At 35.8% G+C, this 26,897-nt stretch overlaps 1 protein-coding gene across 6 annotated transcripts in view; it reads left to right on the top strand.

Annotated features, from left to right (window-relative positions):
- The window catches only part of CASK (calcium/calmodulin dependent serine protein kinase), a gene marked incomplete at both ends in the record, with an annotated part of 372,322 nt that overhangs the window by 71,440 nt on the left and 273,985 nt on the right, over positions 1-26,897 (top strand). For all 6 annotated transcript variants that reach the window (XM_084258755.1, XM_084258754.1, XM_084258752.1 and 3 more), the window contains one exon: positions 3,811-3,923. In XM_084258755.1, coding sequence (XP_084114881.1) covers positions 3,811-3,923 — 113 coding nt within the window. The remainder of the gene's footprint in view (positions 1-3,810; positions 3,924-26,897) is intronic.

Below are 26,897 nucleotides of genomic sequence, written 5' to 3'. Positions count from 1 at the left end.
CATTCAGTATGTATGTGATTATGTAATTCTTTTCTTTCCATATAGTGCCTACTTCCTTAACAACCTTGTGTCCTCAGTCCTAAGACTCCAAAGAATGAACCTCTGTTAGGATGAGGGCAGAGCAATTACCCAGTGACATTGATTAGAGGAGGGGAATCTAAGATTCTAACTGCTTCTCTACAGATTTCATTCAAACCTTGTAGTTTTAACTCACTTTCTTTCTCCCCGTGGTCTCATAGCTAACTGGTGCCACCATCTCATAAGCTTCCTGAGGGTTCTTTTTTTTTTTTTTTAAATATTTATTTATGTATTTATACAAGCACTGGGTACAGTCAGAAGCACGGGAGGGTGAGAGAATTCACCAGAACCAGAGCAGGGAGCAGAGCAGGCAGAAGGACCGAAGGACACTGCTGAGGGGAGCAGCGGGCGGCAGGAGAGGTCTGCGCGCCATGCGGGACCCTCCTCCGGTGGCCGGGGAGCAGCCGGGGATCGAACCAGCGCCGCAGAGGCCGCGGGCAGCTTCGCAACCCAGCGCTCAACCGCTGTGCCACCGGGGAGGCCCTTCCTGAGGGTTCTGTAGTGTGAATAGGTTTGGTTCTGAACTTTCCTTATTTTTGTATGCTAAATCAGTTACCACTACTCTATCTGCTTTCTACTTCCCAACTTTGATTATTACTATTATTCTTTTCTCGTTCTCTCAGTCCTTTAAAATTTTTGAACTCCTCTGGTGTCATTTTAGTAGAGTTTGGAAAGGAAAATAAATTAAATGCATTGTGCTAAACAAATCAATCCTAGTATCCTGGAAACAAATATAATATATTCTAGTATGATACTGTTTAATTATAATCTCTTTTTTGATGTATTTACTTTGAGTATCAGAATTGTTCATTTTCTAGATATAACCTTTCTTCACATAAATGAAAACTAGAGATCATTTTGTGTCTTCATAAAGACATATAGCTGCATTCTTTTCAAAACTTAGGGGTGTTATGGCAATATTCACTTGTAATATATTCTAATTTAATTGACCCTTTGCTTTAAAACATAGAATTCTGCAAAGCAACCTCCTGCTACAGATAGAATCTTCTTCTACAGTCCCAATCAATATTTAGTATTCTTCAAGAGCAGAATAAAGAAAATATATTCTGTCAAATCTGAAATTCTATTATATATCTTAGCATTCCATTTTATGAATACCCTGGCTAGCATTACTGAAAACATTAGAAAGATAGTAGTTTGTGTTGATGTTCTATCAATATTTCCCCACACACAAATACTTAAGAATTGACTACCATACAGTAAAAAATTGTAGGTTGAAATGTCAAGCATCATAAAAAGGTTTAGGTCAGAATGAAACCTAAGCCTCCTAAATTTTTGCTGTTCCTTAAATAATCATCAAGTATAATTAATAAGTGTAATGCAATAGATGCTTCACACTCACCTTAGTCTTCTACCTCCCTTTTAAGATGGGAAAGTGAGATTTTTCTCATAGCTACCTCTCTTTTAACCAATCAAATAACTGTAATTGAGTTCTGCTAAAATTATAAACACAATATTCATTCAAATTTTATTAGTTTCCACTGAGCTTCTAATTGGTGGTTTAAATAACAAAAAACAAAGTATATTTCAGTGACTTCTTAGTGTGGTAAATTTGGCTCACCTTTGCTAACCCCATGAATGGCTTTGAGGGACAGACCTTTGAAATGCTTTGCTTGTGACCTACCTTCAGGTCATCAGTATTTCATTAGGTAAACTTTTTCTTTGCCTCACATTATAAAATTAACCTAAATTTTGTGATGGGGATTTAATGAAATTTTTATTCAGATATGAAAACATTCTGTGGGGGTTTTGTCAGTATTCTTTTTTTTTTTCTCTTCTCTCTAGCTTTCTTAATTTTACTATTACTCAAACACTGGGGGAAGAAACTGCTTTCTTCCTCACCTTTGTCCAAGCAGGAAAAAGTGAAGAACTGACTTGCTTAAACATGCATAAGCCCATATACAGATCTCAGAAAAATTCCTAAAAGATGTGGTGAATGGAAGCACACTACACACATGTTTGTGTGTGTGTGTGTGTGTTTATCAGTAGAGTGCTAAGGGTTTAAGTGTGGACAAAAAAGCAATTACATTAAGCATTTCCTAAAATTACTTCCTATTGTCAGGATAAGTAATCACAAATAAGACATCCATATTGAGAATGAAAGGGTTTGTGGGTGTCCTTCCTCACTTTGATATATTGTCATCTCACAGAGGAAAATCTTTGAACAATTATGAGTGATTATCAAAAAGGTCTTTCTGTAGAATTCTGGAAGGTATATTATTGCCTTTTCTTTCCCTTCCACTTAGCTTTGTTAGGTTGTTTGGAGAGATTTGAAGCTATCATTTAGTTGATGTCCTGATAATGGATGGCCTGGTTTAAAAGAAAAATGTTTAAGTCTGGGTTAGATCCTTTTCTTTTGCTTGTTCCCTAGTTGAAAGAAGAAAGATATACTTTAAAATAGGCAGTATCACAAGTGACCTAGAATAAATGAAGAACTTTTCTCTGCTGATTATCCATGGGTATCCAGAGACACTTTTTATCTGTAGCAGTGAGGGTGTTTTGCTTTATTCTTGGGTAGGAGGGAAGTACATACTTGGGTATATGTACATGTATGTATACTGAATGGCTTAAACCACACTAGTTTTCAAATAAACTACTATAGTGTATTGCTGTCACATTCTGTATTATTTAGTAGTTGGTTTGAACATTGTAAATCTATCCTTGGATTATCAATAATTCAGATATTTATTTGATAATTATGAATCACAAAGAACCGTGTGTGTGTGTGTGTGTGTGTGTGTAATGGGTACAAGCATTGGTATTTTGTCAATCATCCTAGTTGATTCAGTTTTATGGCCAGTATTGAGAACCACCAATTTAAAATGAGAGAAGGATTGGGGACACAAATGATGTGACTGGTAGTTCTGCTGGTGGAAATGACTTCCTTTCCTGTGGCAATTCTAAGTTTGAGGAGGAAAAAGGATTTCTCTTGAGATTTCAGGTGATACTGGAGAGGTTGTTGGAGACCAAATCATGCAGGGCTTTCTCTTTGTGAAGTGCCTTTGAAGTCTTCTGCCCAGATTTTATTGGAGCATATTTTTTCTTATTCAGGAATTATTTATATATTTTGGTTATTGACTAAAAAATGTGTACTGCAAATACCTTGTCTCTCTGAGGTTTCAAGCAAAGACCTAATGTCAGATTTTCATTTTTAAACAATCACTGCAAGAATGAATGGGACAATTAAGTTTTTCAGTAGTCCTGATAGCAGGTTATAGTAGCTTAGACTAGTGTATGAGACATGGAGAAAAGTAGATACGATTGAGAGATATTTGAGATAAACTCAGTAGGACTTATTAGTGAAGATTAGATACGCAGTGAGTAATTTGAGCAGAAGGGATCAAGGACAATTTAAATTTCTGTTCAAAAGATAAAATCAATGTGTACTACCACTGTGGTAGATTTCATTCATAAAGATGTTAATAAATGTATAGGATAGTGTACAGATTATTTGCCTTAAATATAAGGATACTATTGAGATTTTGTTTTTAAAATGATTTCAAATTGCCAATTTATTTTCTATTTTTCTGGTTTAATAATTATACATAAGGAATGACTTACCTCATGAATTATAAGAAAATATGTTCAAAGCACATAAATTTGATTTTGAAGACTATGACTTTAATAGACAATGAAACATCAGTAAGATGTTGAAGGGATTTGGGGACTTAAGAAAATCAATAAATTAAACTTGGCTTTTTTTTTTTTTAGGGGTCCCTTCAGTGTTGTACGACGATGTATCAACAGAGAAACTGGACAGCAATTTGCTGTAAAAATTGTTGATGTAGCCAAGTTCACATCAAGTCCAGGGTTAAGTACAGAAGGTAAGAGATGGATTTCAAGTAAGTTATTTGATGTCTGGCTTTATTTCATCTCCAAAATCCATTTATCAACCTAACCTTCATCTGGGGGTGGGGAAGTGGAGGGTGCAATGTAGTGGGAAGTGGGTGGAGACAGTTTAACACTACATTCTAGTACCTCAGAATTCTGGAACATACTATTTGAAAGACAGATAGAATAATTTAGAGTATTAAAGTCATCTAGGATCGCTCTATGCCTGTTTTTTTGAGTAGGGAAGAATATGAAATCTGGACACATATTTTTAGGGTTGAATTTTAAGTTCTGTGGTATGGAACATGAGATGGGGAAGGGGGAGGGGAAATAAAGATATAATAATTAGAGATTCAAAAGAAACTAAGGTGAGGTATCTCCAAATCCATAGCTTACTATCTTTAGTATTATAAACCAATGGAACTAAAATGTTCTTATATCATGTTAGACTTAGGTCATGTGTGTTATGGATATGAGAATGTGAAAGATGAGTACTGCTAGGATTTGAAGGACTTAAATTTTGCTTTATAACACTACTATGGATAATTGTTTATGTACAAATATATAAGCAGTTAAAAGTTAATTATTTTTTATAGTTTTTTAAGCTGTAGCCTTGTGTAGTTATTCTTCAAATGGCACAATTGATTATTATATTAATTTTTCTAATTAACCTATCTTCTAACTTTAGACTTCATCATAGCCCAGTAAAAGATATAGCCTTCTTCAATCCTTTCCTTTTTAATCCCAAGAGCAGTGTAGTTGATAGTTTAAATTGGAAAGCTGAACTGAACTTGTCTGTCTATATTTGATCCAGTTATCTTACTCTGGAAGTAGAATTCCACATAATCAGAGCACCAAGTTAATCTTGTTCCTCCAGATAATTTTTCAGGATTATTACTTTTAAACAGCTTTTTAACCCTTTGAAATATTATTATGCATATACTGATTATAGAAGATGCTTAGAAGTTGCTACTCACAAAGAATCATTAACTGGTTTGGGAATTAGCTATTATGACTTTTGAATACAAATTATTTTATAAATTTAGCAAAATTTTAAATTTACTTCTAGGCAGAATTTATGATTAAATTGTTTCCTGAAATGTTTTAGCTGCATCTAAGTTTAATATACTGTATTTGCTTTTCTGTACCTCAGTTGTCAACTAATAAAGCAAAAGCTTCTTGAGTACTGGCATAGTTTTATATAAACCTAGTTTATTAGACATATAGATGTATTGAATATTTATTTCTCTTAAATGTTCTGATATTATTGATAAACTTAGTGATGTTTCAGTTTAAATCAGTTACCCAATATACTCATAGGATATTGATTTAATTCATTATAATATCTAATTCTGAATCTCCCCAGGACAATGACATTTTTTAGAGAGACAAATGATTATTTTCTTGGTTGGCTGAGGTGTTTTATTGCTATTTCTTCAGGGGTTCTCTGGAGCTTGCTAGAATTGTAGACCTAGACTGCCAGGCTTGAACTTCTTTTCATTATTACATAGTCAGGAATCAGATACCAAACTTAAAAAAAAAAAAAACAGAAGGGGCATACAATCCATTTCTCTGAGTTTTAAGTCTTGTATTTACCTGACATAATATATGAGAACCTGTCGTTGAAAATATAGCGTACTGCTTCATTGCTTTAACATTGCTTTGCCTTTATAAATGTTTTCAAGTTCTTCTATTCTGAAGATAAGGCTAGGCCATTCCATTGATCCTGTATGGTAGGGACATAAACTGTAGATATTAAATGATAACACCATTGAATTCTATGTATTACTTATGACTTCTGGTTTTGATCAGAGTTCAACTGTATTCAAATGAAAATGTGCACTTCCTTGGTTCATTATATTTATTGTATCAAAATATAGTTTTCTTCTTCAGCACAATGACTCAACACTGAGCAAGAAAGAGAATTAAAATTTCATTTCCACCCCCACCTTTTTTTTTTATTACTTTGCAATGGAGTCCCATGCCCATTGCTCACATTGACAGTAGCTTACTTTATTCTAACATGGACACATTTTAAATTTAAAATATCTTAATACAATAAATAATAATAAATTTCATTATATAAAACCTATTCCAAACTTCTTTCAACTCTTTTCTAATCACTACAAACAAAATATTTTATCCCCTTTGCCCTTCCAGTCCACTTCCAAATTGTTAGGGTCCAAAAATGACCTCATTCGTGGCTAACAATAAGAGATGATGTATGAAGAAAAAACATATTTTTGAAAAAGAATCATATTTTGAAATGAAATTTAACATAATAAAAAAGAATTATAAGTTCAAATAAGAATATTTAAAAACAGCTCTGGCTTTCTTCCTCACCTTTGTCCAAGCAAGAAAAGGTAAAGAACTGGCTCACTTAAACATGAGTAAGCCTGTATACAGATCTCAGAATATTTCCTAAAACATGTAGTAGATTGATGCACACTACATAAATGTGTGTGTGCGTTTGTCATTACATTTCTTCAAATTAAACTTGTGTCTCTCAAGCAACAGATAATTTAAAATCTGTTTTATTTTTTATTTCCTTTTCTGTTCTGCTATTTTTATCTTTGTGGTTTATTTGATCTTTTTCATTGCCTCAATTATTTTTACAATTTTCTTACTGCATTTGTATTCAAATACATAAGAAGTAAAATATGTTTTATAAAGGGTCATCTGGTAACTGGATAGGTCATTATAATACAAGCACAAATGAAAATAGCACCTATTTTTTTTAAGATTTATTTTATTTATTTGTGCATATAAGAACTGGGGTCTAGGCCAGAGGTATGGGGAAGGAGGGTGGTGCGAGGATTCACTAGAGACAGTGGAGAGCAGAACAGGCAGATCTACTGAAATACACTGCTGAGGGGAGCAGCGGGCAAGACAGGAGAGGTCTGCTGCACTGTGTGGGTTAGCTCCCTGGCCAGGGATCAAACTCAGGTGGCAGTGGCTGGTGATAGCCTGATAGCGCTAACACTTAACCCCTGCACCACCAGGGAGGTCCCAATAGCACCTATTTTTAAAGAACTTACAGTTTAATAGTGGCCAACCATTATTTCTAATATAGTTTTTATAAAAAAAAAGTACTAAATTATAAATAATTTATAGCTATAAATAATTTAAACCTATACATGGTTTCATATTTTAAATTCTTATTTTACTGAAGGTAAGATATTGTAATTATTTTAATATCTGTTCTCTATTTTTCCCATTAATTTTTTGTTCAGTAGGGGTTCTTAGCTTACAGGTTGCGGAGTATACAATAACCCCTTCAACTGTAAGCAAAATTATGTACCCATCTTCATCTTTATAGGAAGAGAGTCCCCAACTTTTATTAGTTTCTTTAAAAGGGCATATTATTCTTATCTGGTTTGGAATTTCTAATTTCTTATGTATGAAAGGTGAAATTGGTGCTTGTGTTCATGAGATGAATAAGAAGTTTCTTTTAAATGAAAGTTGGATTTGTATTAGGGTATTAATTCTGATTGGAGGATATTTTCATACTTACACATTTTTCATTACTGAAATTCCTTTATTATTACCTTAAACTTTTAATTAATATATATTTTATATCTTATTCCTCTGAGTTACTAATTGTAATTTGACATTTGTTTTAAATAGATATATAACTAATTCATGTAAATTGATATAAGGAGATATTTATTAATAGAAGTGAAAACTGAATTGCCAAATTTCTGGTTCTTGAAAGAACTTAATTCTTTACGGTTAAATTTTAGAAGTTCAAAAATGACAGGTTTTACTTTGGAATATTATGAAGTTGTCCTTTAAAAGAATATAGATTGGGTTCCAGTTTGCTTAGTCTGCTTCATGAATATCTTATTCTAAAAGTTCCAGGTAGCAGATGATGTCAGCAAAATTGGAAAAGTAAGGACCTTTGACTGTTCTCATCTCTGTAAAAGCGAGGATTAAAAAACTGACCAAAATTTTCAGAGTCAACTTTTTTAGAATTCTGAAAATTAACTATCCGGGAAGAATTTGAGAAAAACATTGGATTCTTGGTAAAAACATTGAGCTCTAGCATTTTAACTTACCCCATTGGCCATCCCCCCCCCTCTGTAGCTCTACAGTAACATTGAAAGCAAACATTTCATAATTGTGGTAAAAACCAGCATTCTGGCATTCACTAGAGGAGGCAAAACAGTAATGGAACTCCTTCAAAGCCTCATGCCCAGAAAATTATCCTTATTTGACCCGACTGGTAGTTCCCCAAAAGACTATGTTTGGAAAGCTTGTCTTTATTTGACCTGACTTGAAGATTACCCACTGCGAAAAACTTTTCCCTGGAGGCATTTGCTGAAAATTTCTAGAGGCTATTGTTTAATTTCATCACTGCCTAAGGCAGGAGATAATCATTGGGGCAATTTAAAAAGGCTGAAAAATGAGATGTCTGAAAAGCTACAACATATTTATGAGAGTCAAGAAAGTTAAGTACATGTGTTTGACTGTGCCCATGCTTAGGAAAGAACTGGAAAGGTTCTCAGCTCTGGCCCACTTTCAGACTGCACAAGCACAAATTAAATGCTAAGGCAGTGTTGTCAACTCTGTGAGTGTGGAAGGTCTGCCCTAATGTGCATACACAGCTCCTGAGCAAAGCATAACCTAACCAAGGAGACACACAAGGAAGAATGTAAGCTTTGCAAAATTAATTCCATAACATCACAAAACAAACAAATGAGAACAAAAATAACAACAGTAACAACAAACCCTGCAAGAAGGGAGATAATGATTTTCCGTGCTGGCATATTACTTAAAATGTCCAACTTTCAACAAAAATTATAAAACATGCAAAGAAACAAGAAAGCATTGCCCATACATGAGGGGAAAAGTAATCAATACAAACTGTTCCTGAGCAAAGTCAGCTGTTGGACTTACTAGAAAGAGTTTAAACCAGCTATGTAAAATCTGTTCAAAGAAATACAGAAAATCATGTCTAAAAAACTGAAGGAAAGTATCAGAATCAACAAATAGAAACCATTAGTAAAAAGACAGAAATTATTAAAAAGAGAGAACCAAATGGAAGTTTTTTTAGTTGAAAACTATAATAACCAAAGTGAAAAATTCACTGGAGGGATTCAATACCAGCTTTGAGCAGTCAAAAAAGAAATTGGCAAACTTGAAGATAGGCCCATTGAGATTATTTAGTCAGAAGTACAGAAAGAAAAAAGATTGAACAAAGTTAACTTAATGTCATAGTTCTGTGGAATAATAGCATCAAGCACACCACCATATGCATAACTGGGTACCAGAGGAGAGAAACATCTAAAGAAATAATGATAAAAAATTTCCCTAATCTGATGAAAAACATAAATTCAAAGATCCAAGAAGCTCCTCAAACTCCAAGTAGTGTAAATTGGGAATATACTATAATCAAACTGTCAAAAGCAACAGACAAGGAAGATATTTGACAAACAGAAAGTGAGAAGCAAGTCTGATGAAAAGAAATCTTCAGTAAGATTAACAGCAAGTTTCTATTCAGAAACCATGGAGGCCAGAAGGCAATGGGATAACATGCAAAATGATGAAAGAAAAAAAAAGTATTCTAAGAATTCTATATCCAGCAAAGCCATAACTCAAAAATAAAGGCTAAATTAATAAATTCCCAGTTTAAAGAAATGGAGAAAATGTGTCATAACAAATCTTCAGTACAAGGAATACTAAAAGTAGTCCTTTAAGCCGAAAAGAAAACACATAGTAACTAAAACCATAGGAAGAAAGAAATGACACCAGTAAAGATAACTACTATATGTAAATATAACTATATGTAAATATAAAGATAGTATAAATGTGGTTTTAACTGTAACATTTTTTTCTAACTGATTTAAGAGCTAACCACATAAAGTAGCAATTATAAATCTGTTGATGAGCATACAATGCATAAAGATATTGGCATGAAAATAACAGTAGAGAGGAGGACATAGAGCTATGTTGGATCTAAGTGTTTATATACTATTGAAATTAAGTTTCTATTAATCTGAGTCACACTGTTATAAGTTAAGATGTTAATTATCATCCCCAAATTAAACAATAAGAAAATAACCTCCCAATAATAGTACTAGCAAGAAAAAAATATTGTTAAAGAAAATGTGTTGTCTTCTTGCTGACTACAAGTTGAATGCGTTGGGTTACATTACCTTCATAAGTTGGTGCACGGTGCTGTAACTTTCACCTGGTGGAAACTTGTTAGATTCAGACTCCACTTCCAGACCTACTGACTGAGAATGATATCCCCAATTCAATAGTTTGAGAAGCACTGGCCTATAAAGAGGAAACATCACCAAGATACCAAGATGGCAATAAAGGAGAATCTTTGCTTCACTCCAAGACAAACAACAACCAGAGCATTAATACACTGAGAGAGTCCCAAGATTTGGATGAAACTGAAGCACTCCTTGTACCTCAGAAACCAAAACACACTGCACCAGAACTGACACAGAGGAGATTCATGCTTCTCTTTTTTTTTTTTTAAAGATTTATTTATTTATTTATTTATTTATGCAAGCACTGGGTACAGTCAGAAGCATGGTAGGGTGAGAGAATTCACCAGAGCCAGAGCCGGGAGCAGAACAGGCAGACAGAGGAGGTACGCTGCTGAGGGGAGCAGCGGGTGGCAGGAGAGGTCTGTGCACTGTGTGGGATCCTCGCCTGGTGGCCGGGGATCGAACCGGCGCTGCAGAGGCTGCAGGCAGCTTCGCAACCCAGCGCTCTACCACTGCGCCACCAGGGAGGCCCAGATTCATGCTTCTTTAAACATAAGTCTGGGCCCTTGTAAGAAAGACAACAGATAAGGTGCTTTAGACTAATCTCCCTCACCCCCACTCCTCAGGACTGGTACTGACTTTATGAAATGCACTGAGAGTGGACAGACTGCCAAGACTCAGATCTGGGACCCAGAGAGGAAGGATAGTGGCAGTGCAAAAAAACAGGAACCTGTGCTCCTCCATACCCCTTCCCTACTCTAGTGATCAACTGCAAATACAGGTACCTATGCAAGCCAACAGAGGCCAAAAGCATCCAATCAAATCAAAGCACCAACTGCTCGCAAAGTATTAATGCAGCTCTTAAGTTGCTGATCACATACCAGAAAGGGGAATGGGAAGAGCTAACTTAAAGTAGTGAAATGGGCAGGAACAAAAATAACACATGGCAAGTTGAGACCTCAAGGGAATGTGACATGGAAAGACCAACTCTCCAGATTCCAACCAAAAAAATATGAAAGTTTGTATCTCCTTATCAGAGAGTTCAAATTTGCTATAATAATAATAATTTAAAAAGCTCAAGGAGATAGAAGAAAACACAGAAAGTCAGGTCAAAGTGATACAAGAGAACTCGGAAAAGCTAATCAAAGAAATACAACAAAATTCAGGAAAACAATTTAATGGACTCAGAAATGAAATCCATGAATAGAAGGTAGAAATTGAAGCTTTTAGTAAGAAAATAACATTAAGGATGTAAGAAGCTCAATAAATGAGATTTTTAAAACTTCTACAGAAAGCTATGGAAGCAGAATAGACCAAATGGAGGAACAAATCAGTGACTTTTAAGATGCTAATACACAAAAGACCCAAGTGAAAGAAGAAAGAGTAAGAAGATGTAAAAACAGAAGAATTTCAAATACTATCCAACTACTTTAGGAAAGGCAACAGAGTGAGAAGGGAACAGAGAACTTATTCAAACAATAGCCCAAAACTTTTCAAAAGTGAAATCAAAAAATAACTGAAGATGAAGAAAAATGATGACACAACTTCTCAGAATCTATGGAATGTCACAAAAGCAGTGCTAAAAGGAAAGTGTATAGTGATAAGGCCTACCTCAGGAAGCAAGAAAAAGTGCAAATAGGACATTTAAACTTGTATCTAAAAGAAGAAAAAGCAAAAACAAAAGTCAATACATAAGAGGAAATAATAAAAATAAGAGCTGAAATTAACAAAAAAGAGATCAAAAAGACAATCCCAATGATCAATGGGAAAACAAGAACTGACTCTTTGAAAAAATTTGCAAAATAGAAAAACCTTTAACCAGACTAACAAGGAGAGAGAATACAGATTAAAAAAGAAATCAGAACTAAAATAGAAGTTATAACAGATACTGCAGAAATAAAAAGGATCATAAGAGAGTATCATGAAAAATTATATGGTAACAAATTGAATGAACTAGAAGAAATGGACAAATTCTTAGAAACACACAACATTTCAGGATTGTATCAGGAAGAAGTAGATAACCTGAATAGAACCATCATAAGTAAAAAAATTAAAATGGAAATTAAATAGTAATTAAAAGCCTCACCCAACATAAAAAAGATAAAAAAAAATCAAGATAGCTTCACAAGTGAATTCTACTGAAGTTTCAAAGAATTAATACCTCTCCTTCTTGAACTCTTCCATAAAACTTCCAAATCTATTCCACAAAACTATTGTTACCCTGATTCTGAAATCAGAAAAGAATGTAAAAAGGCAAAGAAAACTTACAGGCAGATAAATCTGATGAACATAGATGCAGAAATCTTAACCAAATTAAACAATACATTAAAAGAATACACCATGATCAAGTGGAATTTATTCTAGGAGTGCAAGGATGGTTTAACATACACAAATCAGTAAACTTGACATACTGTGTCACCCAAAAGGACAATCTTATGATCATCTCAATAGATGCTGAAAAAGCATTTGACAAGCTTCAACATCATTTCATGATAAAAACCCTCAACAAAATAGGTATACAAGGAATGTGCCTCAAAATAGTAAAGGCTACATATTACAAACCAATAGCCAACATCATACTCAATGGTGAAAACTGAAATATTTTCCTCTGAAGATCAGGAACAAGAGAAGGATATCCACTCTCACCACTATTATTTGTTATAGGGTAGAAGTCTTAGCAATGGCGATTAGACAAGAAAATTATATAAAAGATGCCTTAACTGAAAAGGGAGAATCACTATTTGCAGGTGATGTGATAATATAATAGAAAATCCCAAACACTGCAGTAAAATGCTATTAAAATTAATAAACAAATACAGCAAAGTGGTAGGTTACAAAATTAAAAGCAAAAATCTGTTGTGTTTCTATGCACAAATTATGAACTAGCAGAATGAGGAATCATGAATACAGTCTCATTTACAATTGAATCAAAAAGAAATACCTGGGAATAAATTTAACCAAAGACATGAAACACTTTTACAATGAAAACTAATAAAATATGTTGAAAGAGATAGAAGATACAAAGAAATGGAAGGATAGTCCATGTTCATGAGTTGGAAGAATTAACATAGTTAAAATGACTGTATTACTGAAAATAATATACAGATCCAATATACAATGCAATCTATTAAAATTGCAATAGCATTCTTCAGAGAATAGAACAAAAACTCATGAAATTTATTTGGAATTATAAAAGACATGAAATAGCACAAAAGCTTCAGAGGAAAAAAATAAAGGCATTACAGTCTCTGACTATATACTACAAAGTGATGGTAATTAAAGCAGGTTAGTATTGGACTAAAAACATACACACATATCAGAATTGAGAGCCCACCCACATACTAATTTGTGACAAGAGTCAAGAGTTTACAGTGGAGCAAGGAAAGTCTCTTCAATAAATGCTGTTAGGAAAACTGGACAGCTACATGCAAAAGAATGAAATTAGACCACTGGCTAACACTGTACATTTGCAGTGAAATGATTTTTAGCAATGGTGCCAAAACTACTCAATGAAGAAAGAATAGTTTCTTCAAAACACTGGTATTACAACAACTAGACAGAAGCATGAAGGTGGGTGGACCCCTATTGCACACCAAAAGCAAATTTTAGCCCAAGGTAGATAAAAGTCCTAAATGTCAGAGTTAAAACTTTAAAACTTTTAGGAGAAAGGATGGACTGCAACCAACAACTACAAAATATAAATTAAACTTCATCTAAATTTAAAACTTTGCATCAAAGAACAGAGTCAACAAAGTTAAAAGACACAGAATTGGAGAAAATAACTGTAAAACATGTATCTGATAAGATTATAGTATCTCAAATATACAAAGAACTATTAAAAACCAACAATAAACAACTCAATTAAAAATGATGATAGTGAGGGCCTCCCCTGGTGGCGCAGCGGTTGAGCGCTGGGTTGCGAGGCTGCCCGCAACCTCTGCAGCGCCAATTCGATCCCCGGCCACCAGCAAGGGTCCCACAAAAAAAAAAAAAAATGATGATAGTGAATTTGAACATTTCTTCCGAGAGTTACAAATGGTCAATAAACATGTTGAAAAATGCTCCACATCATTGCTCATTAAGGAAATGGAAATACAAACCACACTGAGATACCACTTCATAACCATTAGGATTGTTATACTCAAAAAGACAATAAAATTTTTTGGCAAGGATGTGATAAATTTGAATTCTTCCACATTGCTGACTGGAATGTAAAATGATAACAGCTACCATGGAAAACAGTTTGGCAGTTCCACAAAAGTTAAACATAGTGTTACTCAACAACCACACAATTTCAATCCTAGGTATGTATTCCTAAGAGTATTAAAAATATATTCATGCAAAATCTGATACATAAGTGTTCCTAGCAGAATTATTCGTTATAGGTAAATATGGAAACAAATCAAATGTTCATCAACTGAAGAATGGATAAACACACCACTACAGACAATACTATATTACTCTGCTATGAAAAGGAATGAAGAATATACAAGGCTGGTTCAGCATTCAGAAATCAATTACTGTAGTCTATTGTATCAAAAGACTAAAGGAGACAAGTCACTTAAATCATACCAATAGATGCAGAAAAATAATTTGAAAAAATCCAATACCTATTCAGGATAAAAGCTTTGAGCAAACTCAAAAGGAAGGGAACTTACTCAATTTGATAAAGAACATTACCAAAAACCCTACAGCTAACATCACACTTAAACATGAGAAACTATATGCATCCCCCTGGAAAAACTGGGAACAAGGTGAGGGTATCCTCACTCACCATAGTTGTAAGCGTTTATATGGAAGTCCTAGCTAATGCAAAAGATAGAATAGGAGATGAAATCTGTGCAGATTTGAGAAGGAAGAATTGAAACTGTCTTTGTTGTCAGGTGATTTAATTGTTTATGTAGAAAATTCCAAAGAACCATCTTCAACAACAACAATAAAAATAGAATAAGTGATTGTAGCAAGGTCCAGGTCACAAGATTAATGTACAGAAGTCAGTTGTCTTCCTATGTACCAGCAATGAGCAACTATACTTTGAAATTTAAAATATAACACCATTATATTAACACTAAAAGTATTGGAATATTTATATATAAACTTAATCAAATATTTATAATTTCTATAAGAAGAAAATTACAAAACACTGATAAAAGAAATTCCTCTCATAATGGGAACAAGGCAAGGATAGTTATCTCACAGTTCTTATTCATCATAGTGCTAAAAGCCATCACAATAAGGTTTAAAAAAAAGGACATGTAGGTGTATAAATCGGAAAGGAGGAAGTGAAACTTCCTATTTGCAGGTGATATAGAAGTATATGTACAAAATCCAAAAGATCTTAAAAAAAAAAACTGTCAGAACTAATAAGTGAGTTCATGGATGATTTGAGATTAACATAACAAACTCATTTTTATTTTCTATGATCTAGCAAAGAGAACCTGGAAACCACAGTATAAAAAACAATGCTATTTGTGTTGCTCAGAAATAAAAAATTTTAGGTCTAAGTTCCACAAAATATGTACAAGCCTTATGGTTAAAAACTACAAAACTTATGAAAGGAATGAAGGATCTAAATAAATGGAGTGATGTATTCTGTTCTTGAATTGGAAGACTCAGCATAATAAAGATGTCATTTCTCCCCCCAAATTTATAGGTTTGCTCCAATTCTAATTAAAATCCCAGAAGATTTGTAAGGATATGGAACACTTATCCTAAAATATATATGGAAAAGCAGAAGAATGAGAATACTAAAACAATTTTGAAAAACTGTAGTGAAGTGGGAAGAATCATTCTACTCCATTTTAAGCCTTATATACCCATAGGAGTTGATACAGTTTGGTACTGTCAGAGGGATAGATACAGAGATGAATGGCACAGATTAGATTGCTCAGAAATAGCCCAACACAAGTATAGCCAACTATTTCTTTTTTTAAGATTTATTTATTTATACAAGAACCAGGGTACGGCCCAGATGTGCGGGAGAGTGAGAGGATTCACCAGAGACAGGGCGGGGAGCAGAACAGGCAGACTGACCAAAATACACTGCTGAGGGGAGCAATGGGGAGACAGGAGAGGTCCGCCATGCCATGTGGGTGGACAGCTTGACAGTGCTGCACTCAACGGCCTGCGCCACCAGGGAGGCCTACCAACTATTTCTTTTAACAAAGGTTCAAACCTAATGGGACATCCATAGGCCAAAAATGGAATCTCAACCTAAATCTTACATCTTATATAAAAGTTAATCCAGAGTGGATCATAGATTAAATGTAAACCATACAACTATATAACTTTTAAAAGAAAATAGACCAGAAAATCACTGGGATCTAGAAGAGTTCTTAGACATGACACCACATATAAAATCTATAGATGAAAAACCCTCAACAGTAAAAAAAAAATAATAATAATAATAGTTATCAATTAGACAGTGGGTTTAAAAAGTGAACATTCTCTAAAAAAAGATTGTACAAATTCCTACTGAGTACATGAAAATATGATCAGCATGATTACCTATTAGAGAAACATAAACAAAAGCTGCAATGAGATAACTACACTAACTGTTGGGACAGCTGCAATGAAAGGTAATGATAATACCATATTCTGGCAAGAATGTGGCAATACTGGATCTTTCATATGTTGCTGGTGGGAATATAAAGTGGTCTAGTCACTTTGGAAAATAGTTTGGCAGTTACTTTTTTTAAAAAAAAATAAGACAGTTTAAACTTATGCTTGCATGTAATCCATTAGTTTTACGCCAGGAAAATGTATATCCCAAAGGAAGGAAAACCTAAATGCACATTAAGACCTCTAGTCAGATTTTCATAGCAGTGCTGTTTTATAATAGGTAAAATTTGGAAATAACTAAAATGTCCTAGAAATGGGTTGATGGCTAAACAATTTGGGGTACATTCAGACCATGAAGTACTATGCAGCAATGAAAAAGAAGACAATCTATTAATGCATGCAACTATTTGGATCAATCGCAAAAAATTGTGCTGTTTTTCACAAAAGCTTTTTCTATAGGCCATATACCTTAACATTTCCTTTATGTTTCAAGGTGATAAAATTATAGAACTGGAAAATATGTCCGCCACGATATTTGGGTGAGAAGTTGAGGAGTAGGTGTGACTGCTAAGGATGTGACTATAAGGAGTAGGTGTGACTATTAGGATCATTTTGGAACAATTTTGTACCTACAATTTTGTATCTCTCTTATAGTTGCTATGTGAATTTACACTTGGTGATAAAATACAATCTCAACACACATGAATGTATGTAAGACTGGCAAGTGTTTGTCAGTTTGTTTGTACCATTGTCAATTTCCTGGTTTTGATATTGTACTACAGTTATTTAAGGTGTTACAGAGGAGGACTGAGTTCAGAGTTTATAGTATCTCTACTATTTTTGTACTTCCTGTTAATGTACATTTATTTTAAAATTTTAAAGATTTATTTATTTATTTATGCATACAAGAGCTGGGGTGCAGGCCAGAGGTCCAGGAACTGGTGAGAGGATTCACCAGATTCAGAGTAGGGAGCAGAGCAGGCAGATTAACTGAAATACTCTGCTGAAGGGAGCAATGGGCGAGACAAGAGAGGTCTGCTGCACCATGTGGGATGTGGGTTAACTCCCTGGCCATGGATCGAACTCGTGCTGCAGTGGCTGCTGATAACTTCATAGTGCTGAGACTTAACCCCTGCGCCACCAAGGAGGCCCAAAAAATTAAAAAAAAATTATAGTTTCTTCATAATCATAATTAGCCCACAAAAGTTTTAGCATATAGGCAAAAACATTTTAACTTAAGATTTTGATTTGCAAATAATCCAAATTGGTCTGTATAGGCATACTCTGATTAATATAACTGATAGTGTAATCAAAAACTGTCACTTGTTTTCCTCAGGAAACATGAATATTTAATAGATGAATATTTACATAGGGAATTTATGTTCATTTTGTGGAATAATTATTCATCTAGCTAATAAATCTATATCACCTCCTTTTGCACACACATTTGCCAAAACCTTTTAGTTGCAATTGTATTTTCTTGGTGTCACATTTTCTTCCATTATAGTATACAATTGAAATGGTTAGAAATAATCTAGCAAGTTCCAAGATATTAAGTCTTATACTTATGTTTAATTTTGTCATATAAAATGTAATTCCTGGCAGAAAAACCTTTCACATCCTCCCCACTGCTCCTCTCAGCAAGGTATTCAATAAATCAGCCTTTCCTGTTCTGAAAAAAAAATACTTAAAATATAATTCTTGAGAAGTTTGTTCATGTGTTTTAAATGGATCACAGTTCTAATATGTTCTATTTTATAAATATTTCAAACAAAAAGACCCGCCCTATCTGTGGGATAAATGAATCAGTCACGCTTTTTACACCACTAGCCTCTGTGGCTATCACCTGATTGTGTTAACACAGAAGGCTCGTGGGCACAGGGCACGAGTGTCTGATTGTGGATGCCTGGAGTATGGGTGTTTGCACATGTGTAAGTGTGCACTCCTGAGCCTAGAAGCAGGGATGAAAGCAGCAGCAGCAGTGGGAGGATGAGTGGCATGACTACGGAAGAGGCGAGACCATGAGCCTACATAAGAGAGAGCACACCAGAGAGAGTCCAGAAAAAGAGTCTAAAGATTTGTGGGGACTGGGACTCAGTTGCCTGCCTGCCTCCTAGCAACCCCTGCCTGGCCCGTGCCTTCTTCTTTGCTTGCCAGCCACCCTGCCTGGTGTGCCTGTGTACCTGGCTCCCTGAGAAAGCGTTAAAAACTGAAAAATCTGCCAAGGGCTCCGGGACTCTCTTTATCCGTCGTCCTGAATTGTTAGTGAACCTGCTGTGTGCATGCTGGCATTACACTATCAAACACAGATGATTATTTTTTACTATTTTTATTTATATCTTTTACGTCATTGTGTATCCCCTGTAAAATTCCCACCACCAGTTCACCGATGAACCATCACTATAGTCCCCTGTTTTGATCCCTTTTCTCCCCCTCCCTCGAAGAATGTGTCCAATTTATGGTTGCCTGCCAATATATATTTTTTTTAATTATTGTTGCTGTTATTTTTTCCTGATCCCTTATTTGGTTCCCCTATATTCCTCCTATAAGTGAAACCATTCAGTATTTTTCATTTTCCTTCTGGCTTATTTCACTAAGCATGATCCCTTCTAGTTCCATCCATGTTGGGGCAAATGGCATGAGTTTATCTTTTTAGATTGGTGAATAGTATTCCATTGTGTATATATACCACATCTTCTTGATCCACTCAGCTATTTTTGGCATTTAGGTTGTTTCCTTATCTTGCCTATTGTAAATAGAAACACTAATGAATTATCCCTTATGTGTCTTATATACATGTGAAATATTCATTTAATTTTACTTTTCAGTTATCAAATAATCACTTTTAAGCATTGTTATTGTTAATCATAGATATTATAGCTGATGGAGTCCTTTTAAAAATTTGTAGTTGTTAATACTAGTTCTATAGGGAGCACAGAAAATAATTTGTAGTTCGTGGAGTAGTTTGGAGGAAAAATATTGCTTAAAGAACAGCTTCCACCTAGTGGAATAATTTTGAGCAAAACACCCCCCTTCTACAGTTCCTAATCATAGTAGTCATTTAAGTACTTTATGGCTCTCTGGCCAAAAGGGAATTTTCCTATTAGGCTTTTTGTTTAGCGCAAAATTTTTTATATGGAAAATTATGTACTTCCATAGAGCTTAGGCAATGAATTATGAGTGTTATTTTAGCAAATTGTCATAATAATACCATCTTTCTCTTTTTCCTGATGGCAATTTTTTGCAACTGTAGTGAACCCTGTGAGGCCAGACTCAACTTTAAAAATAAATTCATCTTTTTTTTTTTAACATTTTTAAAGAAATACCACTGTTACACATCTTTCTTTATTGACAGTATTCTTTTTAACGGTATTTCTCCCCTCATGTGTGGTCACCGTAGCAATCCCACCACCAAAGCACCACAGTCCATTGTGTTCTTCCCCCACCCTTCTCACTCCTCCCCCTCACAATGCTAAAGTTGTGTGTCTTTTTTTTTTTTAAGATTTATTTATTTATTCATACAAGCACTGGGTACATCAGAGCACAGGAGGGTGAGAGAATTCACCAGAGCCAGAGTGGGGAACAGAACAGGCAGAGTGACAAAGTACACTGCTGAGGGGAGCAGCGGGCGGCAGGAGAGGTCTGTCATGCCATGTGGGACTCTCGCCGGCAGCCGGGGATCAAATCAGCGCTGCAGAGCCTGCGGGCAGCTTCGCAGCCCAGCGCTCAACCGCTACGCCACCAGGGGAGGCCCTGAAATCGTGTGTCTTTTAATGGCTATTTTTTCTGCAAGCATTATGACAATCATTGCTGGACAACTATTTAACATAAGATACAATTTTTTCAGTTGAGGCTTAAAATTATCTTGCTAATCAAATCCTGTTCATGTTTACTATTCTGTAACTGCTGATGAATCTGAAGCTAAGGTAATTTATAGTGACTGGTGTTAAGATCAACTATGTGGGGAAAGAAAAATTTTTTTTATCTTCTGAATTTTTTTGCCTTTTAAAAAAATGCAGAGAAGGCTTAAGTCCACATTACCTGCTTGTGAAAGTATGTGATTAATTGTTAAACTGAAATGATGTATAATTCCAGTTATAAACACTAATATTACATATCATGTGTTGGCCATAATCCCCAACATCAAGTTTATTCATAAATTTCTCTTAATCTAGATTTCTCATCTCATGACTTAGGTATGACTCTCAAAGCTCTTTGGCTTGTATATACAATTTTATCTTAATATCACATTCAGGAGATGTTAACAGTATGAAAAATTGAGATGAGAGACTCTGCTTTTTTATCTGAAATAAGCAGCTTTTTTTTTTTTTTTTTGAGCACTTATGTGGGAAGTGTCCCGTTATTTTGCTGCTGTTTTTTTCTTTGTATCATTTTTTTGTTGAAAGACCATTGGTTATAACACTGTATATAATTTAGGAATACAAGTTCACACCTCTTCAAATGTATGTTACCACACCACACCCACCACCAAGCACCAATATCCTCAACCATGTTGCATAGCCCCTTTTGCTCCCCCCCCACCCTCTCCTGGTAGTGTCATTTCTGCACTCAGATTTTGTTGCGTTGGCAACACCACGCTGATAGACGGAAGTTGTGCAGCAGGCTTCACAATGCAGGATGCTGCTGAACGAGCAAGATACTGGCCTTTTTTATTGATAGAATAATCAATCATATAGCATCAGTGTAAGGGCAGGAATGGGACATGGAGCAGGATTTCTATGACCCAAGTAGACGGGGTAAAGGAGGAGAGTCCTGGAGTCCTCAGTGGCTTTTGCAGGCTTTTACTGGGATTTACCAGGCGCACGGCAGGCAGGGGTGCTGGGGGCTGCCAGCCCCCAGCAAGTCTTCACTCTGTGTGGGCTCTCCAGCATTCTCTCTGCTTCTCTGCTTCCTTGATTCTTCCGTTTGTTCTCTGCTCTCCTGGCGTCCCTGTGACACTGCCCTTATAGGCGCAGTATGAGCCCAGGTGAATCCCATCTACCTATGCCCACACCCTACTCCAGGTGCCCGCCATCAAGCATACATTCAAGACCGCAAGTATCCATCATCAATCCTAATGGTGGGAGGGCAGAAAAGCCTGATACTTTTTACCTTACCCTACAATCAGTTACTTGGGGTAGGAGAAAAAGAGCGGTAAAACTAAAAATGTGCTTATGTCATCTAGGGCTTCAGAGGGATAGGAGTCTGCTCACCAGATAATTCTTATCTGCTTAATGACCAAGTGTTGTAATTGAAACCATACTCCATGGTTCTAATCTTATCAACAAGGCATTCCACTGATCAGCTTCTGGGGTCCTTTGTTATACATCAGTCAACAGCCCCTCCGGGCATCCCTGGTCATATCTCAAGAGTACCTTTATGCATTGGTCAACCGCCCCCCAGGTGTTCCAGTCATACCTCGTGATCATTCCCAGGGTGATCAAGCTTCCTGCTCTTAATTGATTTGAAAAGCAGTTTGTAAGGCTGGGCTCTATAATTGATTGACCGAGCAGTTCTGACTTGTATAGGAATACAGAACTGCAGGTAATAAAAATGGTGGCCGAGCAGGCCACTTAGGATGAGCAGACCCACAAGATTTCTGGGGTTTGCTTGGTTTTTTTTTTTTAAGATTTATTTATTTATACAAGCACTGGGTACAGTCAGAAGCTCGGGAGGGTGAGAGAATTCACCAGAGCCAGAGCAGAGAGCAGAACAGGCAGACTGACGAAGTACACTGCTGAGGGGAGCAGCGGGCGGCAGGAGAGGTCTGTGTGCCATGTGGGACCCTCACCCGGTGACTGGGGATCGAACTGATGCTGCAGAGGCTGCGGGCAGCTTCGCAGCCCAGTGCTCAACCGCTGCGCCACCAGGGAGGCCCTTGTTTTGGTTTTGTGTGTTCCTTTGTTAATTGTTTATAGTCCACATAAGAGTGAAGTTGTCTGGTATTTTTCTCCTCCTTTGACTTACTTTACTTGGCATAATCACCTCCAATTTTATCCATGTTGTAACAAATGACAAGATTACATCTCTATTTGGAGCTGGATAGTATTTTATGTATAGATCCACCACATCTTAATCCACTCACCTGTCCTTTGGGCACTTAGGTTTTTCTATAACTTGGTGTAGAGGCAGGACAGGGCACAGGGCAGATTTTCTGATCCAGCAGACCGGGTAAAGGAGGAGTCAGTCCTCAGTGGCTTTTGCAGGTCTTTTATTTAGATTTACCAGGCATATGGCAGGCAGGGGTGCTGGGGGGCCAGGAGGCTGGCAGTCCTCCCAGCCCCCAGCAAATCCTCACTCTATCTCAGGCCTTCTCTCCTGTTCTCTCTGCTTCTCTGCTCTCCTGCTTCCATTCATTCTTAGCTCTGCTGGCATCCCCATGACGCCACCCTTACAAACTCAGTCTCTCAGCCCAGGTGTACTCACTTCAGGTGCCCGCCATCAGGCATGCATTCAGGACCACAGGGTTCCCTCATCTATCCTAATGGCGGGATGGCAGAAAAGCCTAATACCTTTACCTACCCTACACTTGGCTATCATAAATAGTGCTGCAATGGACATAGGAGTACATAATATCCCTTCAAATTAGTGTTTCTGTGTCTCTGGACAAATACCAGGGAGTAGAATTGCTATATCATAATGGCAAATCTATTTCTATTTTTCATATTTGGAGAAACCTCCATACTGTTTTCCATAGAGGCTGGACCAGTTTATTTTCCCACCAACAATGCACAGGTTTCCTTTTTCTCCACATCCTTAACAACACTTTTTTTCGGTCTTTTGATATGGGCCATTCTGACAGGTGTAAGGTGTTAATCTCATAAAGGTTTTGATTTGAATTTCCCTGATGATAAGTGATGATGACCATTTTTTTCACCTGCCAGTTGACCGGATCTATGTATGTCTTCTTTGGAGAAGGGTCTGTTTAGATCTTCTGCCCATTTGTTAGTTGGGTTACTTTCTTGTTGAATTGTATGAGTTCTTTGTAGATCTTGGATATTAACTCCTTGTCAGATGTTTGATGTGCAAATATTATATTTTCTCCCATTTCAGTAAGTTGTCTTTTCATTTTAATGATAGTTTCTTTTGTTGTGCAGAAGCTTTTTGGTTTGATGTATTCATTTGCTCATTTTTGTTTTTGTTTCTCTTGCTGCTGTAGTCAATTCCCCAAAGACATCACTGAAGTCAATGTCATAGAGTGTTTTGCCTGTGTTTTCTTCAATGAATTTTATGGCTTTAGGTCTTGCCTTTAAGTCTTTAATCCATTTTGAGTCAATTTTTGCATTTGGTGTGAAACAGTGGTCTGCTTTAATTCTTTTGCCTGAAGCTGTCAAGTTTACCTAGCACCATTTGTTGAAGAGAAATTTTCTCCATTGTACATTCTTGGTTCCTTTGTCATAAGGTGTCCATATAATAGATTTATTTCTGGGATCTTAATTCCCATTCATCTGGATGTCTGTTTTTATTCCAATATCATACTTTTTTGATTACTATATATTTGTATATAATATGAAGTCTGGGAGTGTGATACCTTTGTTCTTTTTTGTCAGAATTCCTTTGGCAACTCAGGTTCTTAAGTGGTTCCATATATATTTCAGTAATGTTTGTACTATTTCTTTGAAGAATGCCACTGAAACTTTGATAGGATTGAATCTGATATTGATTTGGGTAAGATGGCTGTTTTAACAATGTTAATGCTTCCAATCCTTGCACAAGGAATACATTTCCATTTCTTTTTTTTAAGGTGATTTATTTATTTTATACATTTTTACATCATTTTTCATTTTTGCACAATGTATGCATTTTCATCTTGGTTATAGTCCCCATACAATTCCCACTCCCCTTGTTTTGATCCTACTCTCTCCCCCCCACACACACACTGTGTCTCTGGTTTATAGTTGCTTGTTGACTTTAATTTTTACTTTATTATAATTAGGTTTTTTCCTGGTCCCTTAATTAGGTTTTCTAAATTCCTGCTATGAGTGAGACCATCTGGTATTTTTCTTTTTCTTTCTGGCTTATTTCGCTGAGCATGATCCCTTCCAGCTCCATCCATGTTGCTGCAAATGGCATGAGTTGTTCTTTTTTAATTGCTGAGTAATATTCCATTGTGTACCACATCTTCTTGATCCAGTCATCTATTTTTGGGTGTTTGGGTTGTTTCTATAGCTTAGCTATTGTAAATAGTGCTGCTATAAACATAGGCATGCAGGTGCCCTTTGGAATTAATGTTTCTGTGTCCTTTGGGTAAATACCTAGGAGTGGAATTGCTGGATCATATGGAAGCTCCATCTTTAGCAGATTGAGGAATCTCCACACAGCTCTCCACAGTGGCTGGACCAGCTTGCACTCCCACTAGCAGTGCAGGAGAGTTCCCTTTTCTCCACATCATTGCCAACATTTCTTTATGTTTTCTTATTTCTTTTAGTAAACTCCCAAAGTTTTTATTGTATAGGTCTTTCACCTCCTTTGTTAGGTTTAGTCCTAGGTATTTAAGATTTTTTTATGTGACTGTAAATGGAATTATTTTCTTGATTTCTTTCTCTTCTAGTTCATTATTTGGATATAGGAATGCAGCATATTTTTGTATATTGATTTTTGTAGCTTGCCACTTCACTGTACTGATTTATTGCTTCTTACAGTTTTTGTTTTTGTTTTCACTGTCTCCCTCTTCCACTATGTCTGTAATTTGTGCTTTATTATTATTTTTTCTGTTCTGTTTTCCTATGTAAATAGCTATCTATTTCCTTTCAAATCTGAATTTTGCTAAGTTTTTAATTATGTGATTTAGAGAACTTCTCAGGAAGCTGTAGAAATAGAAAATAGATGGTGGCAGTGATTTTGGTGATTTGGTAAATGCATTGCCCTTAATATATGGGTGACAGTAGGTGGTGAACTTTTTTTATTTGCTAGGTCACAAGAATTTTGTAATATGGTTACCAGTTAATATTTAAGCCTGAAGAAGTAGATGAGGATAGTTCTTGGATGTGTTAAATGTTTAAATTACCATTATCCCATCCATGAGAATAGGATTGGAAAAAGTCTAAGAAATAATCTATGATTAAGGTTATACTGTAAGAAATTTTTATTATACAATTAAGTGATAACATGTCAAATAAAAAGAAAAATTCTAACTTAGTAAGGACAGGCTTTTTTTGAAAGGATTATTTTAAGGAGATGAAAGAGAACTATTGCAAGAGGGAGTGAGGTCTCTTTTAATAGAATCCTCTGACAATAAGATCTACAGATATCTCAAAGTTTGGGCAAATAAAACTTTTCTTTTATAGGGAGGAATAAACAAGGCTAGAAAAAACTGAGTATTAAGTTAGTGGGAAGACCTAGTGGGTGAGGAAACTTAACAAAAGTTTGGTTAACCAATAATTGTGTTCTGATTCATCAGAGGGGGGAGAACAGCCTAGCTAATCACTTATGAAACAAAGAATGGGAATTTGGGTGTTCAGAATGGCTTCATCAGAGATGAGCAGGGGGGAGGGTCCATGAGTCTTTAATTAAAGTCATATAGGTAATATGTTTCCTTCTAGTTAGCTATTTTCAGGCACATGAAAAATGTGGGTATTTTTTTCCCTATTGATTTTTTTTGGTGGGGGGTAATGTTGGTATACAACGCTGTATATGATTCAGAGGTATAGTTTCCTAACTCTTCAGGTGTAGAGTTACCATACTATGCCTGCTGCCAAGGCTCCCCCAGCCCTCCATCATAGTCCACCAGCCCTCATGCACATTTTGACCACCCTCCCCCCTTACCTCCTCTGGTAGCCTCAATTCTACAATCAGATGTATACAGGGATTGCTTTTGTTTGGTTTTGCCTGCTCCTTTTTTGTGTTTTCTTATATTCCACATATGAGGGAAACCATTATTTTTCTTTCTCCTTCTGACTTACTGAACCAGAGGGCATTTCTTAACCTTTCCTGTTTTCCAGGACCAGAGAACTCATGTAAAATTCAGTACGTTCATAGGTAAGGACTTTGAAGAGTCATTTATATTTAGTATCCAGTTCTTTTATTCCTCATTTCCACAGGAATATTGCTGTGCCAGATTTTCTTTGGCAAGGAGTAATTTTTAATGTTAGTAAAATTTTATGCATATTGAATGTCTTTTAACAAAGTTCTTGCTTGGTGAAAAGAAAGGGACACAGGGCCTCCCCTGGTGGCGCAGTGGTT

The sequence above is a fragment of the Talpa europaea genome (assembly GCF_964194135.1).
Source record: "Talpa europaea genome assembly, chromosome: X".
Lineage (NCBI taxonomy): Eukaryota > Metazoa > Chordata > Mammalia > Eulipotyphla > Talpidae > Talpa > Talpa europaea.
This window is presented reverse-complemented; position numbering and strand designations above follow the sequence as displayed.